Source organism: Natator depressus, chromosome 1, assembly GCF_965152275.1.
Source record: "Natator depressus isolate rNatDep1 chromosome 1, rNatDep2.hap1, whole genome shotgun sequence".
NCBI classification, from domain to species: domain Eukaryota; kingdom Metazoa; phylum Chordata; order Testudines; family Cheloniidae; genus Natator; species Natator depressus.
The window spans coordinates 257,642,369-257,667,147 of NC_134234.1; the positions used below are offsets into that span (position 1 = coordinate 257,642,369).

A 24,779-nucleotide genomic window follows, 5' to 3' on the forward strand; every position below is an offset into this window, starting at 1 on the left:
GAGCTACAGCTCACTTCATCGGATGCATTCCACTGAATGCATCTGATGAAGTGAGCTGTAGCTCACGAAAGCTCATGCTCAAATAAATTGGTTAGTCTCTAAGGTGCCACTAGTACTCCTTTTCTTCTTGTCTTGAATGTCACCATGCCACTAAAGGTAATATCTGTGTTAGAGCTAGACTGACTCCCTTCTCCCATTCCCCTCCTCACCCCTCTCTGTGTATACGTGTGTGCAGACAAATGATACCTAATCTAAAATATAGACATTACATGAAAATAAATAAAAACCCACTGCTCACTAATCCAGCATGAGGGTTCACCTCTGAAATGCACATCGATTAAATATTAGCAGCTTCCATTATAACTAACTTAGCCATTTTGTGTACATGTATATATTTGTATTACTATAGACTTAATGCTTTCTTATGTATATAATGCTTTCTTTTAAGTCTATAGTAATACAAATTACTGGTATGTGCTGAGTGACAGTGGCTGTAGGAAACAGGTTTCTGAATGTCCTGACTGTTGTGCATTTAAAATCTAACCCTAATGCTGAGTTCATTTATTTTATTAAAGGAAGTGTTTGTGTCTGTGTGTGTGTGTGGTGTTTTTGCTTTGCAGAGAGAGTTGGGAGGATGGATGGGTAGTTTTGCCCCACTGCTTTCTTTCACGACGGGAGTTTCAGCTTCTCTGACATGTGATGGTGTCGTCTATGGAATCTGTGCGAGGACCCTCTGCCTAGCGAGAGCTTAGGAACATAACTCTGCCATCTTTTTTTGTTTCTTTCTTTTAAATCTTCCAGGGCCCTGATCCAGTGACTTGCTGCGAAACTGATATTGTCTGATTCCAGTGGAAGTTGCTTGTTCTCTGCACTTCTCGGGAACAGGCCATTACTTTGCAGAGTTTTAGCTGTCACCCCATTGTGCTGCTCAGACTCCTGCCAGTCAGGTACAATGCCCTGGATTATTCAGTTGGTGGAGAATTTGCATTTAAGCCTTTTTCAGAAAAATGTTGAAATGTAATTTTCATAAAGGAAAATGCTGATTTCTCACCAGCAAATGTCTAGGCTGTTTAAGTCCCTGATCCTCCTTAATGGATGCATTAGCACATACCCCTGTGCCGTTATGGCGTCACATTGACGTCAGTGGGATTCTGTGTGGGTGCAGGAGTCCCCAGAGACAATGGAATCCCACATCGAGAGGCAGGGCTAGTGCATCTATTTGCAGGATCAGGGGTCTACTTCTGGTGCCCCACCCTAGTCTGTCTGAATGAACATCAGCACTGGGTCTTCTGGACCGGACTCTGGTTCCTAGGCTTGTGTGAGTGAGGACTTGCTGGAGGGGAGATGCTTCAACTCTCCAGGTAGGCGCCTTGCTCAATGCGCCCCATGAGTTTTGTAAGGAGAGTGAGGATGGCAAACATGTAGCTGTGGTCACCTGAAAGGGGGGCTGTCTTTCTAACAGGAGCGCAAAGTACTGCTCTGTGGGGATCATTAAAACATTCAGGTGACCACAGCGTGCAGAGCCAGATGTTGTGATCATCGGCAATAGAACTCCCGGCTCCGGCAGCGCAGACCTCTCTGCCTGCGGATCAGAAGGCGGCCATACCACTATGTCAGGGCCTGATACTGCTCCCATCTGGGCCCAGTGAGGGCAGGGCTGGGCTCTGGGTCACGAGCTGGACCAGCTAGTGGGCCACATTGTTGCACGTCTTCCTCACCTGAGTGGTCCCACTGACTCAGATGTGGCTGTTTGTGTAAGAGCTGCAGGAGCAGGCTCAATGTTTAGTGCCTGATTGCCCCGGAGATTTGGACTGTGCATGTTGTATTATTATTGTAGGGTTGCTCAGATCTTGGATCACGCTGGTTTGCAGCTGGGTACGGAGTTTTAATTGTCTTGCTGGGCCAGACTCCATCTGAGAGATCCTCGGGAAAGGATTGTCCTTGAACCAGTGCGCGGAATGGCTGAGCTAAAACTCTGCTCCTGTTTGAATTGAACAACAAAAAGCCGCGTTGCAGAGGGACAGGGGCAGAGACTGCCCTGGATACGTTCGGCAGCAAACGCTGGGCAGTGGGACACAGGAAAGAGAAACACAGGAAACTTGTTTTTAATGTAAATGTTATGTGTGCTGGGGAGAGGAGGGTGGAATTTTCCACTGTGCAGCGGAGTCTCTCCTTCCTGTGCACACAGCGGGGAGTGGGGTGAAGGGAGGAGGATTTCTGTGCAGGGAGGAGACACACAAGACTGTGGCCTTTTCTGTCCTCCTCACAGACCTCAGCCTTGGAGGGCCTGCCCCTCCTTGCTCTCCCAATGACACTGGCTTCTTTGTGTGGGTTGGATGGCTGCAGGAGCCAGCCGATGCTGTTGCTACTGCTCTTTGATCCAAGCAAAATAGGAGCGGCTTGTGCTAAACGTTAGGCCCGTGTCCTTCTAAGCGACACATGCCCCAGCCTACCTGCCCCTGTGACCTCTGCCCTACGGGAGTAGCCCTCACTTGGCAAGCCCTTTGGCTTTGCTAGGACTCCTTGTGTGAATGAGGCTGTTGCAGGATCATACCCTTTGTTCTGAAAAGGAAAGGTGGCCATCTTAAAGCTGGATTAAGCCCTCCTTTGAGAGTGGGGTGGCAGGGATGCCTTGCGATTGCGCAGCAGCTTAAAACCAGCTTTTGCGGGGGGACAGAATGACCGTTTAGGTCTCCGGTTTTGAGCCAGCCACAGGTCAGTAGAGCCTCAAACTTGCTGCTTTCCTGTGGCAGTTCAAGGGCCCTTGTGTGTGGAGGGCTCAGGTTAATTTCTAGTAGGACAGGGATCAAATCGGGCTGTCACCTTTTTGAAAGTTTGCTTCAGGACAATTCCATGATACAGACCGTATTAAGGGACCCAGAGGCTGCCTGTTCTCCAGCCCCCCTCACCACAACCGCCTAGAGACACCAGATTCCACAAGATGGGAATCCAAGTAATTTCCTGCCTGAATTATTGCAGATGCTGACTCCAGCACAGTCGTCTCATCTGTGTGCACTTCACCAGGTAGATGTACCGTCACAAATACAGTTCCAGAAAGGGAAGCATCTGTTCTGCAGTGTCAAGCAGGGAGCAAACCAAGCCAGTCAGCTAAACAGATGTCAGATTGGAAAAAATAAGCTCCATCTACAACCTGTCTGCCTGTGATACCAAACTGAGATGCCATTTGCAGGAGATTGCGGAAACCTTCATCATGTGATTCTCTTGCCTCTGATACGAAATTGTGAACAACGCTGTTGACAGTCAAATGATCATTATGAGGCTTCAGCGCGCACACCCTCTTGAGATGATGGGGGCAGCTGATATTTCTCTCAGGCCTGATGTCAGGAAGGCACTGCTGCCTCAGTTCATATCCAGTCTGACTTCACTTTTTAAGCTTAGGTTCTACAGCACATGATGTAACCTCCAGGGGAAGGTACCAGTTTGTGAAGCTGCTATGAGCCAGACCGGAGATTTTGGAAACCGCATTTCACGCAAAGCCTCAACAAACTCAGACGTGCTCCCAGCAGGAGAAAACGCCAGAGGCAAGGAGTTGGCTAGGGACATCTCTCTGCTCCCCCGTGCCCACAAGTTTCACGATATGGACAAAGAGCCAAAACTTTTGGACTTGGTGGGACATCACAGGAGCTCTGTGCCTACTGGGGTGTGGCCATTTCAGGCTTTATAGACGGGGACCAGCACCTTGGTTTTCACTTGGCAGAGCACTGGCTGCCAGTGCAGGGATCAGAGCTCAGGCGTAATATGCTCCTGCCAGTCTGCCCTGCCTCACCAGTAGGCCAGTCAAATTTGGCACCACCAAAGGTACCAGATGGCCTGAAGACCATCACTGACCTTGAGAGGTTAGCCCCAGGGAGAGCACAGCAGCAGCAGTCCAGCCTGGAGGTAGCAGAGGCCTGGATGGCGAGGCTCAGCGATGAGAAGAGAGGATGCTATCTCTTGGGCTGGTGGAAGCCGGCCCGGAATATGCTTTCGGAATCAGCCACGAACCCGGTTTGGTGTGATCTGCACAGGCCAGCTAACCACATTCTCGTTTGCTCCAGGGGCAAGTGAAGGAGCCAGGTTAGAAAATGGTTTCCAAACCTGGCTCGTTTCCTAATGCAGAGAGGGACAAAAGGCCTGAAGGAGGGCCGGGCAGGTTCAGGTGTTTCAAACACTGATGCATGCAGGGTTCCAAACTTTGTGGCTATATATATATATATTTTTTTTTTTGGTGCCTCTACTTTCTCCAGCTCATCTGTGTCCTTTCTCCCTGCAGACAATAGGAGGAAACAACTCATGTCCTAGCACCGCTTCCTCCGTCAGGTTATGTGACTTGTTGGATGCATTTGAGCTGAAAGGGGGAAGAGTCACCAGGACAATCGCTCCACAGCGTATGGGGTGTTTGGAGAAGGGCTAAAGCACTGGAGCTGCGCAGCAAATACCCCCCAGCAGAGCTGCCTCTGAGGACAGGTAAGGGAGATGGAAAGCGCCAGCGATGTTGAGTGTCTTCGTCAGTGAAGGGGTAGGGGGAGCCCCGTGGAGGCAGGGCAGAGCTGATGAGAAATGCTTTGCATTTGGAAATAGCTGCTGCAAATGGGTTATTTTGCTAAACGCAGAGCAAGCACTTCTGGCAGAAAGCAAGCGAAATCGGAGGCTAGATGGGAGCACAAATGTGCAGCCCCAGAGGAACCTGTTCCTACACCATCAGTAATCACTTACAGATGAGCCTGGAGCTCCACAGAGGAACAGAACTGCCCCATAGAGCTGCCAGTAACATAGGAGACAATCAACTCAGAACAAGCAACAGACTCACGCCCAGAGAGGGGGTGGGGGAGAGACACATCCTGGGTCTAATGCGGAGGCCCAGTGGGAGTTTCCCAGGTAGAATGGCTACAGGATCAGGCTCCCAGGTTAAAGAGAGAAAGCAGATGGGGAGAGAGCCACATGCTGGGGAAGAGTGAAAGAGACAACATCTGGAGGAGGAAGAGGGGATTGGTAGGAGGGAGTCATGCTCAGCAGAGGTAGACGGGGAGAGGTGCTGGGTGGCGACATGCAGAGTGTGGAGAGGGGGAGAGTGCACAGACTCCCGCTGATGGGCAAGGTGCAGAGCGATGAGAGCCAGAGGATTAGCCTGTTTAGAGCTGGCTGTGCCCTATGGGCAGAACAGGGACATCTTCGGGGCCGTGAAACGTTGAGCACCTCTGTGCGCGTGGCTGTAGTGGAGGGTGGGGCCACACTCTGGCTGGCCGTGGCCTCAGTGCCCCCCGGGCCCGTGTTTCTCAGACGGACACGCTGGTCTCCTCGTCCCAGGGAGCTGCACGCAGGGTCACCAGCGCAGAATAGGAAGGGGGTATTGTTTTTTTCTTTTTTCATCGTGTCCCCAGCCTGGCCCCTAGGACTGAGCAAACAGCCTCCGCTCATCACGTGGCAGATTCAGCAGCAGCCAGTGCCAGGAGTGATGGCTGAGCCTCGGGTGGAGAAGGGCTGGCGAGTGAGAGAGAGAGTAACTAGCCACTCCTTTTTTCCCGCTTGCTTTGAGCTTGTCAGGGCAGAGGGCTGCTACACATTAACTCCACCACCCCACTTCTGTTACCAAGACAGACAGAGAGGGCAGCGAGATTCCACGGGACAGGGCAGAACGCTCCAGGTGCCCAAGCAGCAGTTACAGTCTATTGAAACGGAAAGAGGGGGTTGCCCTGCACCAGCTAAGGAAGAGGGGGGAGTTCTCCCTCTGATATAGCGGGGGGGGGGGTAGCTCTGCGTCCCCCTATACTTTAACCCCTGCACCCAAGTGGCACAATCATCACTCTGGCTAAGGGCTGTCTGCAGTCAAGAACGGTGGCTTCTTTTAGGAATGAGCTTTTCATTCTACACTAAATAAAACAGAACATAACAGGAAAAGAACAAGCTGTGATGGGTGGTTTGCACCATCATAAAGTCTGGTGGGTTTGAGGGCCTTCCTGCAAAGCACAGGGCATGTATCAAACGGGGCCTGGGTCTCAGTGATGCTGGTGTGAGTCCAGAGTAACTCCACGGATGTTGGTGGCATAACTGCAAACTGGTGTAACTAACACCAGAATCTGGCACATGGGGCACCGCAGCCGTGTTTAGGAATCTGGATGTCCTTGGTGTGCATATAGAGACCCATTGGAGGGTGTGAGATGAGCATCCTAGGGCATCAGTTTCCCATCGGTTCAAGCAGCTAAATCCAGTGATGAGTAAAGGGCTGCTGGGGAGGGGAGGAGAGATGATCTCAGACACCCCGTTCTTGGAGGATTATATTGCTGATGCCCGGGGGTGGTTAGTGGTGCAGGGAGAGAAGTGATTTGATCAGGAACATCATCCTGAGGTCCCCTGTTTGTTTCCCCTCGCAGGAACCTCCAGCTCCAGTGGGTTCAGGTTACAGCTCCGACCATGATAATGGTTCTACCAGCTCCTCCCTCAGCACCCTGGGCGTTGCTCTGCTCTCCCTGCCATGCCCACCAGGGCGAGGGATTCTGCCAGTCAGGACTGCGCCGGCAGTGCAGAATCCACCCCCTCTGCTCCAGCGGCACCGACTCTGCAGGGCCCAGCAGGGCAGAGCCTGGCGGCAGCTGGGACATGGAGCTATCCAGCCAGAAGGGGCCATGTTCCAGTGTAGACTCCCCTGACTGTAGCCACCCTTAACCAAGGAAATCGGGGCGGGGGAGACCGCAGGGCTGCGTTTCCTGCCGGTCAGATTGCCGAGTCAGTGTTTTTCTAGAAGTCAATTTTGTCATGAGTGAACAAAAGGAGGAAGCCCAGGCTCTCGGCCGTTCCTGTTTGCTCCCTCGGCTTTGGGCTACACAAACTTGATTCAGGAGGAGACGGGAGAGAGAGTGTCCCCCTGCCTTGGAGGAGAAGGAAAGGGAGCAAGACCAGGGCAGAGAGAACTGGGAGGAAAGCAACAGGAGCAGTCAGAGAGAGAGTGGGGGCCAGATCCTTTGGTGGTGTAAAGCCGTTGCCTTCCCGGTAGGAAGGTGGATTGACACCGCCTGAGTCTGTCGCCCTGGGAGCGGGAGGGAATCCAGAGGGAGAGGAGGAAGTAGAGCGGAATGGAAATCAGAGGGCAGAGGCACATGGAGGCAGAACGGGGTGAGAAGAGAATAAAAGAAGGCAGAACAGCGAAAGATAAAGCTACCCAACCGTAGAGCCGATCTGACTGTCTGTGCTCCTCTTTCACCATGTTGTCCTGTCGCCCTGGCAGGAAGGAGGATGTTGGTATGAACTGGTGAAAATCCATTGCCAGCCAAAGCCAGACCTGGTGATTATTCCAGACCACTTGAAGCCCTAGAAACCCTCCAAACTTTTGGAACAAAATATCATCAGAGGTGAGAAGCCTAATCCCCCGCTCTCCCAAAGTGGGAGCCCAGAGCAGTAAGTGTCGGCCACCGCGCTGATTTCTGGAGTGCCCCTGGTCTGCCCGACTCCGGGCAGCAGAAATGAAATTTGAGTCTCCTCTCTGGCACAGCAGTGTCCCCTGGGAGGGCTCAGGGCAACTGGGAGTCAACCCTGGATCTTCCTCATGGCAGGGTAGAAACCAGTTCGGGCATTGGGCCTGCTCTGGGTCAGGAGAGTAGGAATCAAAGCCAGGTCTGCTGAGTGGCACAGAGTTGATCCCTAGGGGCGGTGAGGTGACCAGCTTCTATTCAGAACATTTCAGGAGAAAATGACAGAGGAGGAGAACGACCAGGGTGTATTGGTTGATCACAGGGTGACTATGAGCCACCAGTGTGATGTGGCCGAGAAAAAGGCTAATGCAGTCCTAGGATGCATCAGACAAGGTATTTCTGGTAGAGACAGGGAAGTGTTACTGCCATTATACAAGGCACTGGTGAGACCTCACCTGGAATACTGTGTGCAGTTCTGGTCTCCCATGTTTAAGAAGGATGAATTCAAACTGGAACAGGTGCAGAGAAGAGCTACCAGGATGATCCGAGGAACAGAAAAGCTACCTTTTGAGAGGAGACTTAGAGCTTGGCTTGTTTAGCCTAACCAAATGAAAGCTGAGGGGAGATATGACTGCTCTCTATAAATACATCAGAGGGATACACACCACGGAGGGAGCGGAGTTATTTAAGTTAAGGGCCAATGCTGGCATAAGCATAAATGGATATAAACTGGCCATCAATAAGTTTAGGCTTGAAATTAGATGCAGGTTTCTAACAATCAGAGCAGTGACGTTCTGGAACAGCCTTCTGAGGGGAGCAGTGGAGGCAAAAAACCTAACTGGCTTCAACACCGAGCTTGATAAGTGTATGGAGGAATGGTATAATGAGCTTGCCTAGAATGGCATATGGCCCAGTTGCATCTGCCATTATAAATATCCCCAATGACCGGTGATGGGACGCTAGATGGGGAGGGCTCTGAGTTACTACAGAGAATTATTTCCTAGGTGTCTGGCTGGTGGGTCTTGCCCATATGCTCAGAGTCTAACTAATCACCATATTTGGGTTCAGGAAGGAATTTTCCCCCAGGTCAGATTGGCAGAGACCCTGTGGAGGTTTTCACCTTCCTCTGCAGAGTAATGATGGATTCTCTGTAACTTGAAGTCTTTAAATCATGATTTGAGGACTTCAGTAACTCAGCCAGAGGTTAAGGATCAGTCTATTACAGGAGTGAGTGGGGTGAGGTTCTGTGGCCTGCAATGTGCAGGAAGTCAGACTAGATGATCATGATGGTCCCTTCTGGCCTTAAAGTCTATGAGTCTTTGACACTATAGCAGCTGCTGACAAAGAACAGTGTGTCCTTAGACTGTGGCACTGGAAACATCTGGTTCTGGCCACGGTTGGAGGCAGGATACCAGACAGGATGGAGCAATGGTCTGATCTGGTTTCAGCAGTTCCTTTGTTCCTATGGGTCTGCCACATAGAAATGTAAGACTAGAAGGGAGCTTGAGAGGTCATCTAGTGCAGCCCCCTGCGCTGAGGCAGGACCCCCACAGGACATCGTCACATGCAGCTGGTAGCAGATGAGCCATGTCACTGGTTCTGAGAACTTCATTCTCTGCTAGCTCTTGGTAACAGAAGCGTATTAATAAAGTGGTGGGAATCCAGAGAAGATGATCTAAAATCCACAAAGGGGCTTCAGGAAATGACCTAAGAGAAGATTTAAAATAACAGTATTCCTGTAGCTCAGCCAAAGTGGAGTGAGATGACAAGCACGTAAACCATCAGTGGGGTAAAAACAAAAGGGCTAAGAACTGTTCAGATTGATTCAAAGGTTTATTAAACTTGGAGTGATAGGAGCACGTTGGCTACATTATATTACATCTCCTAACAGTGAGATCTGCTGGGCTGTGGAATAGTCCTCTGTGGACAGTGGGTAATTTAAGAGTGGTCTGGACAAATTCCCTGGAGAATATAGCATAGGGAAGGACAGTCTCAGGGAGGTGTGGACAAGATGTGATCTATCCTGTTCCCAGGCCTTTTACAATATGTATGCATCTGTTTCACTCGCTGCCTGCCTTGTCTTGCAAACAGAGACGCTATGTCGAGGCTCTGGATTATGGTCCTTGTTCTGCTGTGGATTCCAGTCATGGCCAACACACAGCTCCCAGGCAATGCTCAGTGCCCTGTGAACTGCTCCTGCTTCTTCTCCCAGTGGTTTGTCCGGTGCCCCAATGCCAGCTTATCCTCTCTTCCCCCTGGTATTCCCAATGCCACCGTGGAGCTCGACCTACAGCACAACCAGTTCAGCACCCTCTCAGCAGGCTTCTTCCCAGAGCTGGCTGAGATCAGCAGCATTTACCTTGGCAGCAGTGGCATCCACCGGATTGAGCCTGGGGCTTTTCAGGGGGTCAAGAATCTGTACCATCTCCACCTGGACAACAACCTCCTGGAGCAGGTCCCAGAGGGTGTCTTTGAGAATCTGACAAATCTGATCTTCCTGCACCTGGAGCACAATCAGATTGCTCACCTCCCGCCAGGTATTTCTGGATGGATAGGCCCCCAGCACCACTATGAGCCGGCTACCTGAGCAACCAGCATTACCAGCCCCATGCCTCTTTTCTACTAATCCCTGTCCCAAGCTGTCGGTCTCCTGAAGCCCCACACTGCTGAGAGAATGGGGGCCAGAACTGCCACAGACGGGTCCTGCATGTCCATGATATCAAGTCAGCACCTCCTTTTAGCCAGGGGAAAATGGGAGGGGTAACTCAGGGCTGGGGGAGCGGAGGGGCCTCATGATCAGAGATTATTGAAGCACAGAACATTTGATATTGGCTTGACCTGGATGGGTCTCTCTCTCTCTCTCTCAGGTGGGTTCTCTTCCCTGAAGCAGCTCAGTGTCCTGGATCTGAGTAACAACCTGCTGCTGGAGCTCTCTGAACAAGCCCTTCACGGCCTCCCGCGGCTGCGTCGGCTCTACCTGAGCGCGAACCATATTACCAATGTGTCCAGCAAAGCCCTCCCAGGCAGCCTGCGGGCCCTCAGCCTAGACGGGAACCAGCTGGCGAGCGTGCCTGCGGCCATCCGCACCTCTTCCACACTCTCCACTCTGCAGCTGAGTGGTAACCCCATCCGGAAGCTGACATCTCTCTCCTTTGGGAGGAGGCTTCGCTCCCTAAGGCAGCTGTTCCTGGACAGCCTGGCCCTGGAGAAGATCACCTCCTTGGCTTTCACCAGGCTCCGCTGGCTGGAGCTGCTGAGCCTGAGGAACAACAGCCTGGAGTCGCTCCCGCCTCTGTCCTCCCTGAGGTCGCTCTCCACTCTGTATCTGACTGGGAACAACTGGCGCTGTGACTGCAACCTGATCTGGCTCCGCACCTGGCAGAAGAAGGTGCTCCGGAAAGAACGCAGCCCCGTGGAATGCAGCTCTCCGGGGGCACTACAGGGACAGCTCCTGGTGGACATAGAGGTAATGGCCTGTGGTTCCAGAATACATGAAAGTGGTGGGCTGGGGCCGGGGCACACAGGATTTCCAGTCCAAGTCTCTTCCCCCTTCGGCCCAAGGGCTGGGAGCGCTGGGAAGGGAGCCATTGTTCATGGCACCAATACTTTAAAAGGGAGAGGGCCGATGTAACCAATGCCCTTGCAGATCTCACGGCAGGGTGAGGCCTGGCCAGTATGCGGATGGGACACGGACAGTTCCATGCGCTGCAGACAACAGACAGTTACTTAAATATGCCCCATTCCCCTGGGGAGCTGAAACTCGGTCCTTTAGCTTGAAAACACGGGCCCCTTCCGCAGAGTTGAAGATCTCCCCTGATTGCAGCTGATAGCAGCTCCGTGACCCTTGGGGCTGTGAGATAGCCACGGCCCCCACAGCACTGCCTGCTGGGAGGTAGTGCTTTTGGGTGGAGGGGCTGGGGAGGTCACAGAAAATCAGAAAGCTGTTGGGATGTGTGTTAATAGGTAGGCCTGGCATGGCATTCACATGTTTCAGTGGTTGGAGTGGGAGGGGAATCAGGAAGGTGCATACAGGATGGGTTTGGCAGCTGGTGAAGGGAAGAAAGAAGCAGATGCACGCTCTATTTACTGTGGTTTTTTGTCTTCATTTCCTCCCTTTCTCCTCTACTCAGACCCTCTCTCTCCCCCTCCTCTCTTTCTTGCTTCCCCCGCTCTCCCTAGCTCTTGTGGGGAGCAGCCGGGGCTGCTGGGTTAGGGTGTGGCCGCAGAGGCCATCATGCAGTGCAGAAGGCGCTGGGTGTCAGCGCTCGGAGCTGGACGCAGCTTATGGCCGGCTCTGGTTCCCACTTTATGTGAGGCGTGAATAAAAATAATAGAATTGTTCAAATACAAGTTCATGTTGGCTTAATGCAAAGACCAGCACAGCTCTTCCCTTCCTATCTCCCATTTCCTCTCTCTGCCACACCCTTCTTCATCCTGTCACATTCAGTCTCAGCCTGTCCCTCCCCTCACACCTCTCCTTCCGTGTCCTGCATCCGCTGTTCACCTGAAGTGCAGGGGAGGTGGACAGCACACAGACACCTCTCCTGGTATCTGCCTCTGCCTGGGGGAAGCTGGGCCACAGCCGTTCAACCTGCTGTCAGCTTTCCCAGCTCAGTTGGCTGGTGGTCTCCTCAGGGGACCAGAGTTGTTTCCAGAAACAGGACAAAATGCCACTGGCAGGTTGGGACAGGCCCTGGAAACTGAGCCAGTCCTGGTTCCGAGACATGTGGTCACCCAAAAACAGAGCCACACTGACATTCTTGCCCATAAAAGACCCCCGGACTGATTGTGTAAGAGGTATTAGCTTATATCAGAGGGGTAGCTGTGTTAGTCTGTATCCATAAAAACAACGAGGAGTCTGGTGGCACCTTAAAGACTAACAGATTTATTTGTTAGTCACTCCATGCATCTGAAGAAGTGGGGTTTTTTACCCACGAAATCTTATGCCCAAATAAATCTGTTAGTCTTTAAGGTGCCACCAGACTCCTCGTTGTTTTTGCGGTATTAGCTTGGTGTCCTGGGACAATTCTAACCTGGGTAATTTATATCCTTCCAGTCTCACCAATCCCCCCACTACAGTTTTAATTGGATCAGGCATTCTCCACTTCCTGTCCTAAACCCCTCAAAATAATCTCCCACCCCTGTCTGGGATTGAGGTGCAGGATGGCTGGGCTGTTCCCTCCCAGAAGCCTCTGCCTGTCAGTGGGGAGGAGTTATCCCTGCTGGTGCTTCATCCAGGCCTTAAAGAAACAGAAGAGACGATTCTCTCTCATGTGAGTTTTTTTCCCCCCTTGCCCAGTTACAGAAGCTGACTTGCCCGCCGTTTGGGACGGACTCCACCACCCTCAGCCCCTCTGAGAACATGAATACACTCACGGCCATTGCTCTGTCCAGAGACATACCTCTCCCACGGGCTGCTACCACAGCCAGCACCACGACCTCCACCACCCTGACCACCACAAGGAGGCTCCCCAGCTCCACCATGCACTCAGCTACCTCCCTTCACCGTGTGCTGGATAGGTGGGACCCATGCTTGGCAGACCACATCAGCAGCGTCAGCATCAGGACGAAGGGCGACACTTCCCTGGTGGTTGCCTGGGCTTTCTCGGGTGACCACGACCAATTTGAGGTGCGGTACACGGCTGGCCAGGATGAGCAGGTGCTGCGGGTGGCGGGAGGGTTGGCCGAGGTGACGCTCCACGATCTCCGCACGGGGACTGAGTACAGAGTCTGCGTCATCCCCCAGAATGAGAATCTGCTGGAGTGCCAGGCCCCTGCCGCCCGGCAGTGCAAAGCAGAGCGCACTGCCGGCCTTCCTAGTGATGCACAGCCCGTGCACGCCCCACTTGGCCACAGTCACTCGGCCGTGGGCTTCGGTGTTGCCGTCGCTCTCCTAGCACTCGCAGCACTGGCCCTGGCCGTCACCTACAGGCTGCGGACACGGCCGATCCAATTCCAGCGCTACTATGATGAAGATGGGTCACCCCGTCATCGCAGGAGCAGCAACCAAGCCAAGATGACCACAGACCCAGTTGACGAGAGCATGGAGGATGAGGACTGGCACAGTTATGTGACAGCTGCCAGTCGGTGGCCAGAGGAGAAAGTAGACGGCACCATGTCTGCCCCACCCAGGCTCACATCCACACCCACGTATGTGACTCTGTGATTCTAACTGCTCCCTGGCATCCCACGGCTGAGCAGAAATTGCCCAGTGAGGTCTGCCACTCACCCATAGAGCCCCAAGGAGTAAACCGGACAGTTCTGTATCCGCCCCTTGTGACTGACATGGACAATAAAGCAGAGCCATAGAAAACTGAGATGGGAAAAGCCTGTGGCTTAGGGCCCCTTTTATCCAACCCAGTCCATGCCCCCCGCAGAGACTCTCCAGGGAGGGTCGTGCACAGCCTCTTGCCTCACATAAATAGTTTTGAGAAGCGGGATCTCCATTGCGGCACCCCTGTGATTCACAAAGCCTTTCACAGCCAGGGGTGATATAGAAAGGCAGGGTTGGTGACTGGTTTCCATTTGACAGGCAACCTCTACATGGCTAGGGGGTTGCTATTTATAGCAAAGCTGGACTGGAAATCTCAGGAGAACATGCTTTTGGAGTCAGTTCCTCCTCCCTGGGGATTGTTCGCAGCTTCTGCCACCCCCATCCCAAAAAAGCAGCTCTCTCTCTCGCTGTTTTGGCGTGTAGTTTTGCACCCGGGGGGGTGGGGTGGACATAAGAAGGACCCAGAGAAGGGGGAAGGCAGAAAAGATGTTTGCAGCTCAAGTTTGACCAGAGCTGAGGCCTAGTGAAGGCCAGGAGGGAGCCACAGGAGCAGAGAAGGAATTTGCACCAGTCCTGCCTAGCCCCTGTGAAAGGCTGGGGAGGGGAGCCGGGTGCTACGCGATGGGGGGAGCAAGGAAGGAATTGTGTTTCTGGTGCAGTACAGGGCTCAGGTCAGTTGGTGCGTCTAGACCCCTGACATCACGGAGGATGTGAATTCCAGGCCAAACAAGCCGTTCAAAGCTGACAGTCACTGTCCTTTGGTGGTAGCATTTAACCTTCCCACACACCCAGCCCCGCCGCTGTCTCGGTGCAGGTTTTTGAACGTTCCATTTTGTCCAAAATAAAGGTGGGGGTGGGGAGGCTTTAAATGCATTGCTTCCAAGCTAAAAAAAAAAAAAATCTTATTTTCCATTCTGTGCTTTGAAGGGTGCCCATGACCTGGGGCAAAGGCCCCTCTCTCACTCCGCACGAATGCCTTCTTTCAACCAAGGCGTCTTCCTAAAGCAGCTGGAGGGGCACGCAGAATGCTGGAAAATACTGACCTTGCTCTGCTCTCCTCTCTGCCAGCGCTGTTTGCACCCCCCCTTCCCGACCATTGGGCATTGGCCTGGCCCACACATTTCATTCTCACTCTTGAACAGCATTTGAGCCTCTTCCAGACTCTATGCCACTTCCGATTGCATTGGACTTGCCCCCGGCCCATGAAGTGTAGGAAGCTGTGGCATAATCTCCCAAGCAAAGTGGTGAAGGCCTTTCTAGCACATTTTATTTCCAAAGCACCTAAGCAACATTCTTCCTTCCTCCTGCCCACCTGCGCTGTGTCACTAACCCTTGACAAACGGGGAAAATGAGGCGGACGGTGAGTGGCTTGCTCAGTGCCACAAAGCAATTGGGTGTAGCACTCTGAAACCGTGTGGGGCAGACAGACAAGGTGTCATCTTATTTCATCTTTACTCTCCATTAATCTATAAACAAACAGGACAAAACCCTCATCATTCATCTCCCCTTTGTCTACAGGCAAAGTCCTGATCTTTTGCTACTAGCCACTCCCTCCTCCCTTCAGAAAGAAGTGATGTATCACCCACCTGGGCTCCTGGAGAGCACTGTGGCCTCAATGGTACACCTCTACCTTCCCTCTGTGGTATGCTTGGTTTGCTGGACTAATAAAGCACTCAGTAAAACCAGTTCATCCAGCTGTGTGGCTCGTCTGTTGTTAGATGAGCGGGGCGTAAGAACAGCTGCTTAGACAGAGTTTGGAACTGGTGAAGGGACACAGACACTCTCCACTCCAGGGCACCAGTTGGGGGCCAGCATGCATTGGTAGTGTCCAAAAGGCACAATTGGATGAGACTCAGCAGCAGCCTCAGGGGAGCGGGTGGCCGTAAGAACGGCCATAGGAGTCAGATCAATGCTCCGTCAAGCCCAGTAGCCTGTCTTCTGACAGCGGCTGGTGCCAGTTGCTTCGGAAGGAGCGAACAGACCAGGGCAATTTATCATCCCTTGTCGTCCAGTCCCAGCGTCTAGCGGTCAGAGATTTAGGGCCACCCAGAGCATGGAGTTGCATCCCTGCCCCTCTTGGCTAATAGCCATTGTGGGACCTAGAGTCCATGAACCTATCTAGTTTTTTTGAACCCAGTTATACTTTTGCCCTTCACAACATCCCTTGTCAACAACTGCCACAGGTCGACTGTGTGTTGTGTGAAATACTTTTTTGTTCATTTGAAACCTGCTGCCTATTAATTTCATTGGGTGACCCCGTGTTATGTGAAAGGGTAAATAACACTTTCTGCACACCAGTCGTGCCTTTACAGACCGCTATCACATCCGCACTCAGTCTTTTTCATCTCTCCTCTTATGGAAGCGGTTCCATACCAGCTTCGGTTGGTGAGAGGCGTTCAAGCATCTTGAAAGCTTCTCTCTCTCACCAACCAAAGCTGGTCCAATAAATGCTATGACCTCACCCACCCTGTCTTGCTAAAGTCCTGGGACTGGCTACAACACTGCATTCCATATTTAGTTGTCTGTCTTCACGTGCTGTAACTGAATAGGACTTTTGCCTTTATTTCTCAGTTCCCACCAGTACATTATCAACTTCTACCCTCTCCTCTTTACGAGGATATAGAGTAGCCACTTTAACAACTCCTCCCCCAAGGAATGTGGCTGCCCAAACCATCCGCTCCGCCGCACCTGTCAGCTTCCCCCAGCCCTTAATTTTAAAACTCTATGACATTAATTTTACATGCCAGCAATATGGTGCCATTCGTGTTTAGCTGGAGCCCAGCCTTCCAGCATAGGAAGATGCTGCTCCAATGACCGAGTAGCCATGTTCAAATAAACCTGTGCCAGCAGCCTGTTAGCCTTAGCCACAGGCCATGGAGGCTGAACTCCCTGATATCTGGACTCTGTCTCAGGCTCACGGACAGGGGAGGCAACATGTGGAGAACTCCTAGAGCCTTAGCCGAGAATTAACCTAGAATTCCTCTTGCTTCTCTGAGAAAATACCAGGCACCTCCCCTCGGTCCTGCACCAGGGTGAGTTGTGGCTGCCTCAAGCCAGGGGAGGACAGACCGCTTGCAGGGAGATGTAATAGCTCTAGTCTAGTAGGAAATAAAGATCATTCAATTTCTCACTCTCCCCCTTCTGCATTTGACACCCAGAGCCCAAATATATTGACCTACAGGCCCCACTGCCAGACACCTGTATTTTCTGAGGCTCGCTGCAGGGGGAGGGGTGGGTTTGATGGGGTGAGAGTGGAGAGGCTCCTTGCCCCCCTTGGCAGACTGTGCTGCTCATCAGCAATCAAATTACAGCCACTCCCCTCAGAGGCAGCAGTGCTTTTCAGGCCAAGATGGTCCCTTATCAGCAGTGCTAGAAGTGAAGAGGCTCCTTGCCCCCCTTTCCATGGCAAAGATTTCTGGCAAAACTCCCATAACTGCACTACTGTGAGTAATAAGGTGACTGGGGAGCAGGGAAGAAGGTTGGAGAATGAGCTGAGTAAACTTTAAACTAGGACATCTCCTTCTCTCCTTTACTACCCCCATGAACCAGGAACCCATCCATACCCTTTCCCCAAACTTCAATGTGCGTATGTAGGGTGAGGTGGAGTGCCAGTCAACAGGAAAAATTCAGACCTGCAGTGTCATTTGTGGGTGCAGAACCCTCACCCATATTTTAACATGCTTAGAGACCCTCAGCTAATTCTTGGCACTGAAGCTGCTAAGTTTGCAGTTCCTAGCCCTGAGATGATCTGCCAGGAAAGTATTCCAGGCCCCAGGTGCCGATCCCCTTCTTTCTTTACTGCTCCCCTTGGGGTGAGTGCTGAACATGGACCCCCCTCCAGGATTCAGCTGATTCTACTCATTTCTAAACCAAGCCTATTTTAATTGGGAAGTGGGGGTAGGGGAAGGCAGGCAGGCTATGGCAATATCACAATGAACAGGCAAAGACCACCAGGGCCAGCCCTACCGGAGGAAGCTCCACTCTAGCACAGCAAGGGATTAGCAGATTAAAATACAGATGGGCCACACAGGACCCCTCTCCCAGTTAGATTAGGAATACGAGAGCAGTGGGGAGCATCCCCCTCTCCCAAGCCTGGAGCAGCAGGAGGCAGCTGGGCAATTTGATAACCCTGGAGAAGCAACACTACTGCTGCAATTTCCAGGTGCATGGCCCAGGGCAGCAGGAGATGGAAGCCACAGCACCATGCAAAAGCCCGGCTTGGTTCAGCTGCTGCTGCTGCAGAGAAAGCCCCTGTCCAGCACCCTCTGCAAGACGGTAGCTTGGGCACAACCCCTTCCAGCAGCGTTGCGTTTAATGGGGCCCTCTTTCCAATTCATGGAGAGCAATGAAGAGCCCCAGGAGGACTAGTTCTGGCACAGCTGCCTGCCCATTGGAAGAGGGGCCTTCAATTAAAAAATGGAAAAACAAAGTAAAAAAATATCAGCAGGATTCCTCCGAGTTTGTTAAAGCAGAAGGGAGGACGGACATCCCTGTGAGAGACGGACAGCATGTTTCCATGGGTGCTGACATCCTCGCCCGCCAGCTGGCTAAGAGCTCTCGCCGATAAAAGTCCTAGGAGGGGGAAGGGGCAGAGTCGCGGTTCTACTACAGCTGGTGGAGGGTTTGCAGCAGCATGTGGCGGGCAAAGGAGCAGGAATCCAAAGCACGGTTGGGTCTGTAGAGAGAGGGGAGAAGACAAAAAGTTCATTTAAAAGCTGCCCCCTGACTGCACTTTGACTCACTGAATGCCAGTTCTCCATGAGTTCAGGGACTCACTGGCACAGTACGGTGCCAGGAACTCAAGAGTCAGCTGGCTGGAGTATTTACCTGAAAGGGATTTCATTCTTATTCAGAGACAGGGTCAGACGAGGTATAGGAATCGCTGCACTGAATCAGCCTATTGCTCCGTCTAGGCCTGAATCCCACCTCAGGCAGTGGCCAAGGCTAGCTGGTTCAGAGGAAAATACCCCCCCCACACCCAGTGCAGTGAATTGTGTCACACTGTATTATGCAGGTGATCTACTGGTGCCCTGAAGCATGAGGATTGATTGGCCCAAGGTGATGTTTTCCTGAAGAACTTGAATCCAATACCACCAATGAAAAACATTCTGACCAGCTCCCTTCCCCCCGTGACAGAACAGCAATATGTGCCGTGCTCCATCTGAGGGAGAAGCGGGTTTCAAATGAAGCCGGAAATGTTGAAATCTGGGACTGAGCAGCATTTCCTTGTTGCTAAGCTGTGCACGTCGAGGTATTTGGTGAGAGACAGGACCCTGTTTTCTCTGCAATCCAATGGACCAAATTCTGCAGCACTGCTAATGGATTGCATCTCCATGCCCTACCCTTCATTCCCATCCTTCCTGCCCCCAACTGGTTCATTGCTGACGATGCTCGCTGATGTACAATTCATTACATGACTTTGGATTATGGATTTTTTCACTGTGTTCTCCAGCCAGCCCAGCCCTGCAGGCCTCAGCTATGATGTTATGTGTGGGGCTTAACTTGGAATCTCCTTTCCAGGTCTTGTGCACGAGACAGGAGGGATCTTGAACTAGTGAAGTGAACTGTATCCGAGTTCCCTGAACCTCTGCTGCTCAAGCCTGCACTTCTAAGGCTCCCCCTTCTCCTCAGCTGGATCCTACCTTGGGCTCCCTGCAGCCTGGTTCTACAGAATAGTGAAGGGTGCATACACTGTACATAATCAGTTTCCTCTTGTGGGGAAAGGAGCTGAGAGAGGCAGCCACAGACAAACCCCAGCAGAGCAGGGACACACAACAAAATGGTGGGAGCCTGACTGTAGCCAGCTAATGAAGTCTGCAGCAGCTGTGGGGGGTGGGAAATCAGAAATTCCGGGCAGAGAACCAGCCCTCAGCACCTCCATCTGAGATGATCAGAGCCACGGCATTCAGGCCCTTTGCAGAGTCAGATGGGCATCGCTTACACTCACTACACATTTTTTTTTTTTTTGAGGTTCTCTTACTCAACGATTGTAAAGCTAGAAACGATCTAAAAGGAAAAATTCTGTCACCCTGAGCAAGTTCTGTGGCCAATTCCTCACCCACAGAGTCCAGAGGGCGCTGGCTGCGGGCATTTATAACTTCTCCTACTGAGCAGTAATGGAGCTTGGAGACACAGTACGCGACATCTGCTTTGACCGAAGCAGCTCACAGGAACTTTGTAACTCCACAAGCCCATTACAAAAGAGCTGATAGTTTAACAAGGCCAGGAGAGCTGCTTGGATTCATGTACCATGGAAGCTCAGGCCAATGAGCTGAAGGGGCTTACTAGATTCCCAAAGGAAGCTGACCAAGGCTGTTACCTGAGCACTCCAATGAGCAAAAGTTGGCTCTGTAGTGAGCTGGACCAACCCGTTAATTTTGGACAGGAACAGGACAAGCTCCTCAGCATCTGAGCTCCAGGCAAACAGGGGACACAGATGACCTTGGATTACCAAGAGCTTTGGTGAAGCCCTTTGGACACACAAGGTTTGACTGCAGGAGCAGCTGAAGGAACATAGCAAATTACTAGAGAACCCTGCAAAGCTTTCAGCTGCATAGCTCCCGATTCCCTCTAACCCCCACAGCCGGGGCATGAGGTGTTAAGGCAGAGAAAGCAAGCCCTGAAGCAGCAAAAAAGTGCTCTCTTGCCATGTTGCACATCCCCCCCGTATTACCGCCCACCGTAGATTAGCATTGGGAAGGAAGCTTTCACTTGGACAATGGCATGACTTAACTGCTTGACTCTGCAGCTTTGGTACTAGCTTGTTTTTTCCTTTTGCTCTCACCATATGTTAAGACATTTCCTTTGCAAAAGTCACTAGGCTGTTTTATGATTTGACATTATATCACTGTAAGACACACACATTCCTCCCTCTAGCTTCTTCCCCTCCCCTCGCCACCTCCTCCTCTCCCCCCAGAAAAACCAGACTTCTTCTCTCCCCCATTCTTACACAAAGTTGTGCTGCAGCCAATGGCAAAACTCCTGACATCAATGGGGCCACGTTTTCACTCTGGAAGCGCCACCTATCTATACCAAGCCTGTCACTGAGGTACCCAAACATCTAGATCAGTGGTTCTCAACCCACAGCCCGCTTACAGCCCTATCAGCCCACAGCTGCAGCCCATGTGAGATCCTCAGGGCCATACAGTATGTACGTATGTATATAGTGTGGATGTGGCCACATAATACGGAGAGAGCTGCATATGCGGCCCACAAAGGTAAATCGGTGGAGAATCACTGATCTAAATGCAGCAAAATCATGGCTGCCACTGTGCTTGGTGCGCTATGGGCACAGCTCAGAGAGCAACACATAGGGTTAACTTCTGGCCCACAGCCTAAGAGAGGGGTGTACCCACATCCACATCCAGGGCAGAGCGTGCTGTGAATGAACTCCTCAGTGTACGCAGCCACCGGACACTGTCGAGTCAGAGATTAGGCTGGAGGAAGAGCCCGTTAATTGTGCACCTGACTCCACAGCAAATCACTAGAAGTGAATGTTACAAGGAGTCCCCAGCGTGGCCCATTGTCCAGGTCAGTTTTACTTAGACATGTTTTTGTCACAGCAGTAGCACAAGGCTGGCAGGTCTGGGATGGGAACACCTCTCCCTTGAACATTTCGTTTAAATAGTGCAGACGGGTCCAGTGATCTGGGGGCTTGGGGACAGCACAGTTCCCGCTCTTCTTTACTTGGGGAGGGGCTGCTTCAGAGCCAGAAAGGTGGTGAACAGAGCTACAGGTCAGGCTCTGGGGGAAGGGAAGAGAGCTAACAGACGGGACTGCTACGGCAGCTTGTTTATTACATCCTGCCCCCTTCAGCAGGAACTACTACCAGCCCCATTTCCTCATCCTTCCTTTGCGGACTGCAACAACAGCGCACAGCACATGTTTGCAGGAGAGATGTGAATAGCTCGCATAGTCTCTCCCCTTTAGGTCGGGAATCAGGAACTCGAGTTTTAGCCTGCCCCACCTCCCCCCCAAGTCTGCAATACTGCTACAGGAGCCAGGTTTGACCACCCTTTGGCAGCTTCGTATACAGCTACCTCTGCAGCTATAGCCATACTGTCCTTTGCAGGTGGAATGAGCCCCTGAACTGATCTGCAAGGCCAGCTGTCTCCACCTTCACATCTCTGCTGTGACAGCTAGAAGTCAACCAGTTAACTATCAGCCCTTCAGTTCAGCTATTAAGCAAGGCCAGCTATTTATAAGCGTGCACAACCTACAAAAGGCTGCGAAAGGGACACAAACTTTTAAGACAATGTCTTTCTATGCATTTGTATGGTGCCCAGCACAATGGGATCCTCATCTTCATGACAGCCTCCGAGTGTTTTGGGAATACACGCAATTAATACCGTGCCTGACCAATTTTAGCTTTACACCTGCCCAAAGTCTTAGCTTGATTATGGAATTTGTTTAAAAAGATGTCCACTGTTCAGTGCAGACTGAACATGATATAATCAGGTTAAGAAACTCACCAAACTCCCTGACATGGATCCTAACTGTGTGTTGATTTGGCAAGTCACAGCCTTTCTGACTCAGTTTCCCTCTCCACTAGTGAAGAGACATATCTACAGCAACAGAGTGCATGGGGACTCATTGGTTTGGTTTTTCTAAGTTCTATACAAACATTCAGTTTCCACTGTGCTTCCATGGTTGACTTGTTGGGAGTGGGCAGTGGGGGAAGCGGGAGAGAGAATAGCTCTGGAGACCAATGCCCTATCAATCTGTAACTTTGCCCCAGGGCTAAATTTAAGACTTTCCCTTTTAATGATTTTAAACAACATTTGCATAATTATTAGAAGGAAACTAAAGTTAAAACTGACTTAATCTAAGAAGCATTGCTTTTATCTGTGTTATAAGAAATATTTTTAGTATTAAAAGAGAATTTTAAAAAAAGGAACAAGGCTTAACATTTTCACTATTCATGATCTTTAGAGTTCTCTCCAAAGATAACAGACTTGTCAATTTCGTTTTCATTTCCCAGCTCTCCCGCCCTATCAACACTGCAGCGTTCATGCGCAGCTGCAGTGCATGGGAATTCAAGAAGTTTCCTTTGGAACTTGAAGTCATGAAAACTTTAACATTAATCTTGGACGTTACTTTTGTAACGGCCAAGATATACATTTGGGGCTAAATCTGATTCAGCAGTGTCCTTTTAACTCATTAAACTTGTGGCTGGAAACTAGATCCTAGTCTTCCTTTGGGCTGCCTCTGCATAAACGCCAGTTTTAAAACCAAGTTTAAGAAAGTCAGTTTCCCAGTTCATTCCTCGTGATCAGTGCTTCTTACCTTGTAAGCTTTGACTGTTGGACTAAGCAAGATAGGAACAGCTTTCCTTTAAGCTGTTCGCATTTTTATTCTAGAACCCCTGCCCACTAGAGGCAGGAAGGGAAGAGAATGTATTTTTCTTTTTAACTCAACCATATGCAGATGTATCTAACTTCCTGTAGAACAGGACTGCTTGGCAAGGTGCAATACTCACTTTGTCACGAAGGCCAGGAGAACTGGGGCCAGGGATTTGGGGAAATAATCCTGCTGGACCATATGGTTCAGGGTCATCAGAGGGCCATAGAGGCTTGGGACAGCCTTGATCTTTTCTTCACTCTGTCAGATGGGGAAGGACAGAAAAATCAGGAACATTGCGACTGCCACACCAAATGCAGTCATCCCTCCATCTAATCCAGCATGCTGTCTGACTGACCAACCCCTATAAAATGCAAGCAAACCTCCACAGCGCAACGCACGCAAAAAGGGAGAAGTCTGACTCCAGCTGAGACTCAGCTTCCGTGGTAAGTCATGGAAAGGACTAGTTCTGGAGATCATCTTAGTTTACATCACAATAGATGCTATGGTTATTCACACAGCTATCGAATTCTTTGCTGGAATTAGCCTTCCCCTCAGCAGCAATGGGGGAGAGCTGGCTCCTGTGTTATACACAGTGGGTTATTTAGGAGATGAGCAATCAACCCAAAGGGGAATGTCTCAAACAAAAGCATCACAAAGACTCCAGTTTGTTTCAATTATGGCTTGACAGTCTTGTGAGGTGCAAGAAATTTAGACAGAGCACATGCATGTTTCTTCCAGACCTTCCTCTGCACAGACACCCTGCCAGGACCCTTCCTTCAGCTGAGAAGGAAGCCGACAGTTCCTGCTAGATCCAAGGGGGCAGTTATTCCCTCTTGTATGCCCCTCTCTCACCCAAGCATGTTGTTTTCAGTCACTCCCAAAATTGATTCTAAGTTTAAAGCCAGAAGGGACCATTAGCTCTCCTAGTCCAACAACTCATTTATCACAGGCCACAGTATTTCACCCAATAGCCCCTGGATGGAGCCCAATAACTTAACTGGCTAAAGCGTGTCTCCCAGAAAGGCCAAGGGTCTTGATCGGAGGACACCAAGAGATGGAGTATCCACCAGTTCCCTTGGGAGTTTGACCTAATGGATAATCACCCTCACTGTTAAATTCAAACTAGAAACAAGGCGCACTGTCTGTCTCATTTCCAGCCACGGGTTCCTGTTAGCCTCTCATCACTGAATTTAAGAGCCCCTCCGTGCCCAGTGTTTTCTCCCTCCCTATCAAGGTACTTGTACATGTTTCAAGTCTCCTCTCCGTCTTCTTTTTGATAAGCTAGGATTGAGCTCTTCAAGTTTCTCAATATAAGACACTTTCTCCAGCCCTTGAATCATTTGTGGTTCTTTTCTGCACCCTCTCCAATTTTTAACACCCTTTTTAAAATGCTGGCACCAGAAGCATACGCAGTATTCCACGGACGGTCTCACCAATGCTGTATACACAAATAAAGTCACCTCCCTACCTCCGCTCCCCCATTGATACAGCAAGGATCACTCTAGCCCTTTTTGCCACAGCATTGCACTGGGAGCTCATGTTGAGTCGCGTGTCCACCACAACTCCTCTATCCTGTTCAGGATCACTGCTTTCCAGGATACAGAGTCTGCCCTGCATTCCCTGTTCCCGAGTGGATCCCTTTGCATTTGGTGCACTGAAAGTGTATTTTGTTTGTATGGCCCTAGCTATTGCTTCAAGTCTAGAGCAAAAAAAGTATGGAAACAGCCTCCCTCTCCACCCCAAACCTGAGCCACAGA

General features: G+C 51.1%; 2 protein-coding genes across 3 annotated transcripts in view; one reads left to right on the forward strand and one right to left on the reverse strand.

Moving 5' to 3' along the window:
• The first annotated feature begins 875 nt into the window (after positions 1 to 875).
• Positions 876 to 15,702, forward strand: LOC141980446 (uncharacterized). The gene is made up of 7 exons (XM_074941679.1): positions 876 to 947; positions 4,274 to 4,467; positions 6,372 to 6,396; positions 7,223 to 7,346; positions 9,498 to 9,943; positions 10,274 to 10,872; positions 12,706 to 15,702. The coding sequence occupies exons 5-7, from the start codon at positions 9,505 to 9,507 to the stop codon at positions 13,570 to 13,572; spliced, it is 1,905 nt and encodes a 634-aa protein (XP_074797780.1). The 5' UTR covers positions 876 to 947; positions 4,274 to 4,467; positions 6,372 to 6,396; positions 7,223 to 7,346; positions 9,498 to 9,504; the 3' UTR covers positions 13,573 to 15,702.
• The window catches only part of RANGAP1 (Ran GTPase activating protein 1), a 28,810-nt gene continuing 18,880 nt past the window's right edge, over positions 14,850 to 24,779 (reverse strand). For both annotated transcript variants that reach the window (XM_074941680.1, XM_074941681.1), the window contains exons 15-16: positions 23,159 to 23,280; positions 14,850 to 18,355 (exon numbers count right to left, since the gene is read on the reverse strand). In XM_074941680.1, the coding sequence (XP_074797781.1) occupies positions 18,286 to 18,355; positions 23,159 to 23,280 (192 nt within the window). In that variant the 3' untranslated portion in view covers positions 14,850 to 18,285. The remainder of the gene's footprint in view (positions 18,356 to 23,158; positions 23,281 to 24,779) is intronic.

What these genes read in the sequence shown, in the direction of transcription:
- LOC141980446 (XM_074941679.1), top strand. Translation starts at nt 9,505, where the DNA reads ATGTCGAGGCTCTGGATTATGGTCCTTGTTCTGCTGTGGATTCCAGTC. An exon ending in GATTGCTCACCTCCCGCCAG is followed by an intron (nt 9,944 to 10,273) that starts GTATTTCTGGAT and finishes TCTCTCTCTCAG; the next exon opens with GTGGGTTCTCTTCCCTGAAG. An exon ending in AGCTCCTGGTGGACATAGAG is followed by an intron (nt 10,873 to 12,705) that starts GTAATGGCCTGT and finishes CCCCTTGCCCAG; the next exon opens with TTACAGAAGCTGACTTGCCC.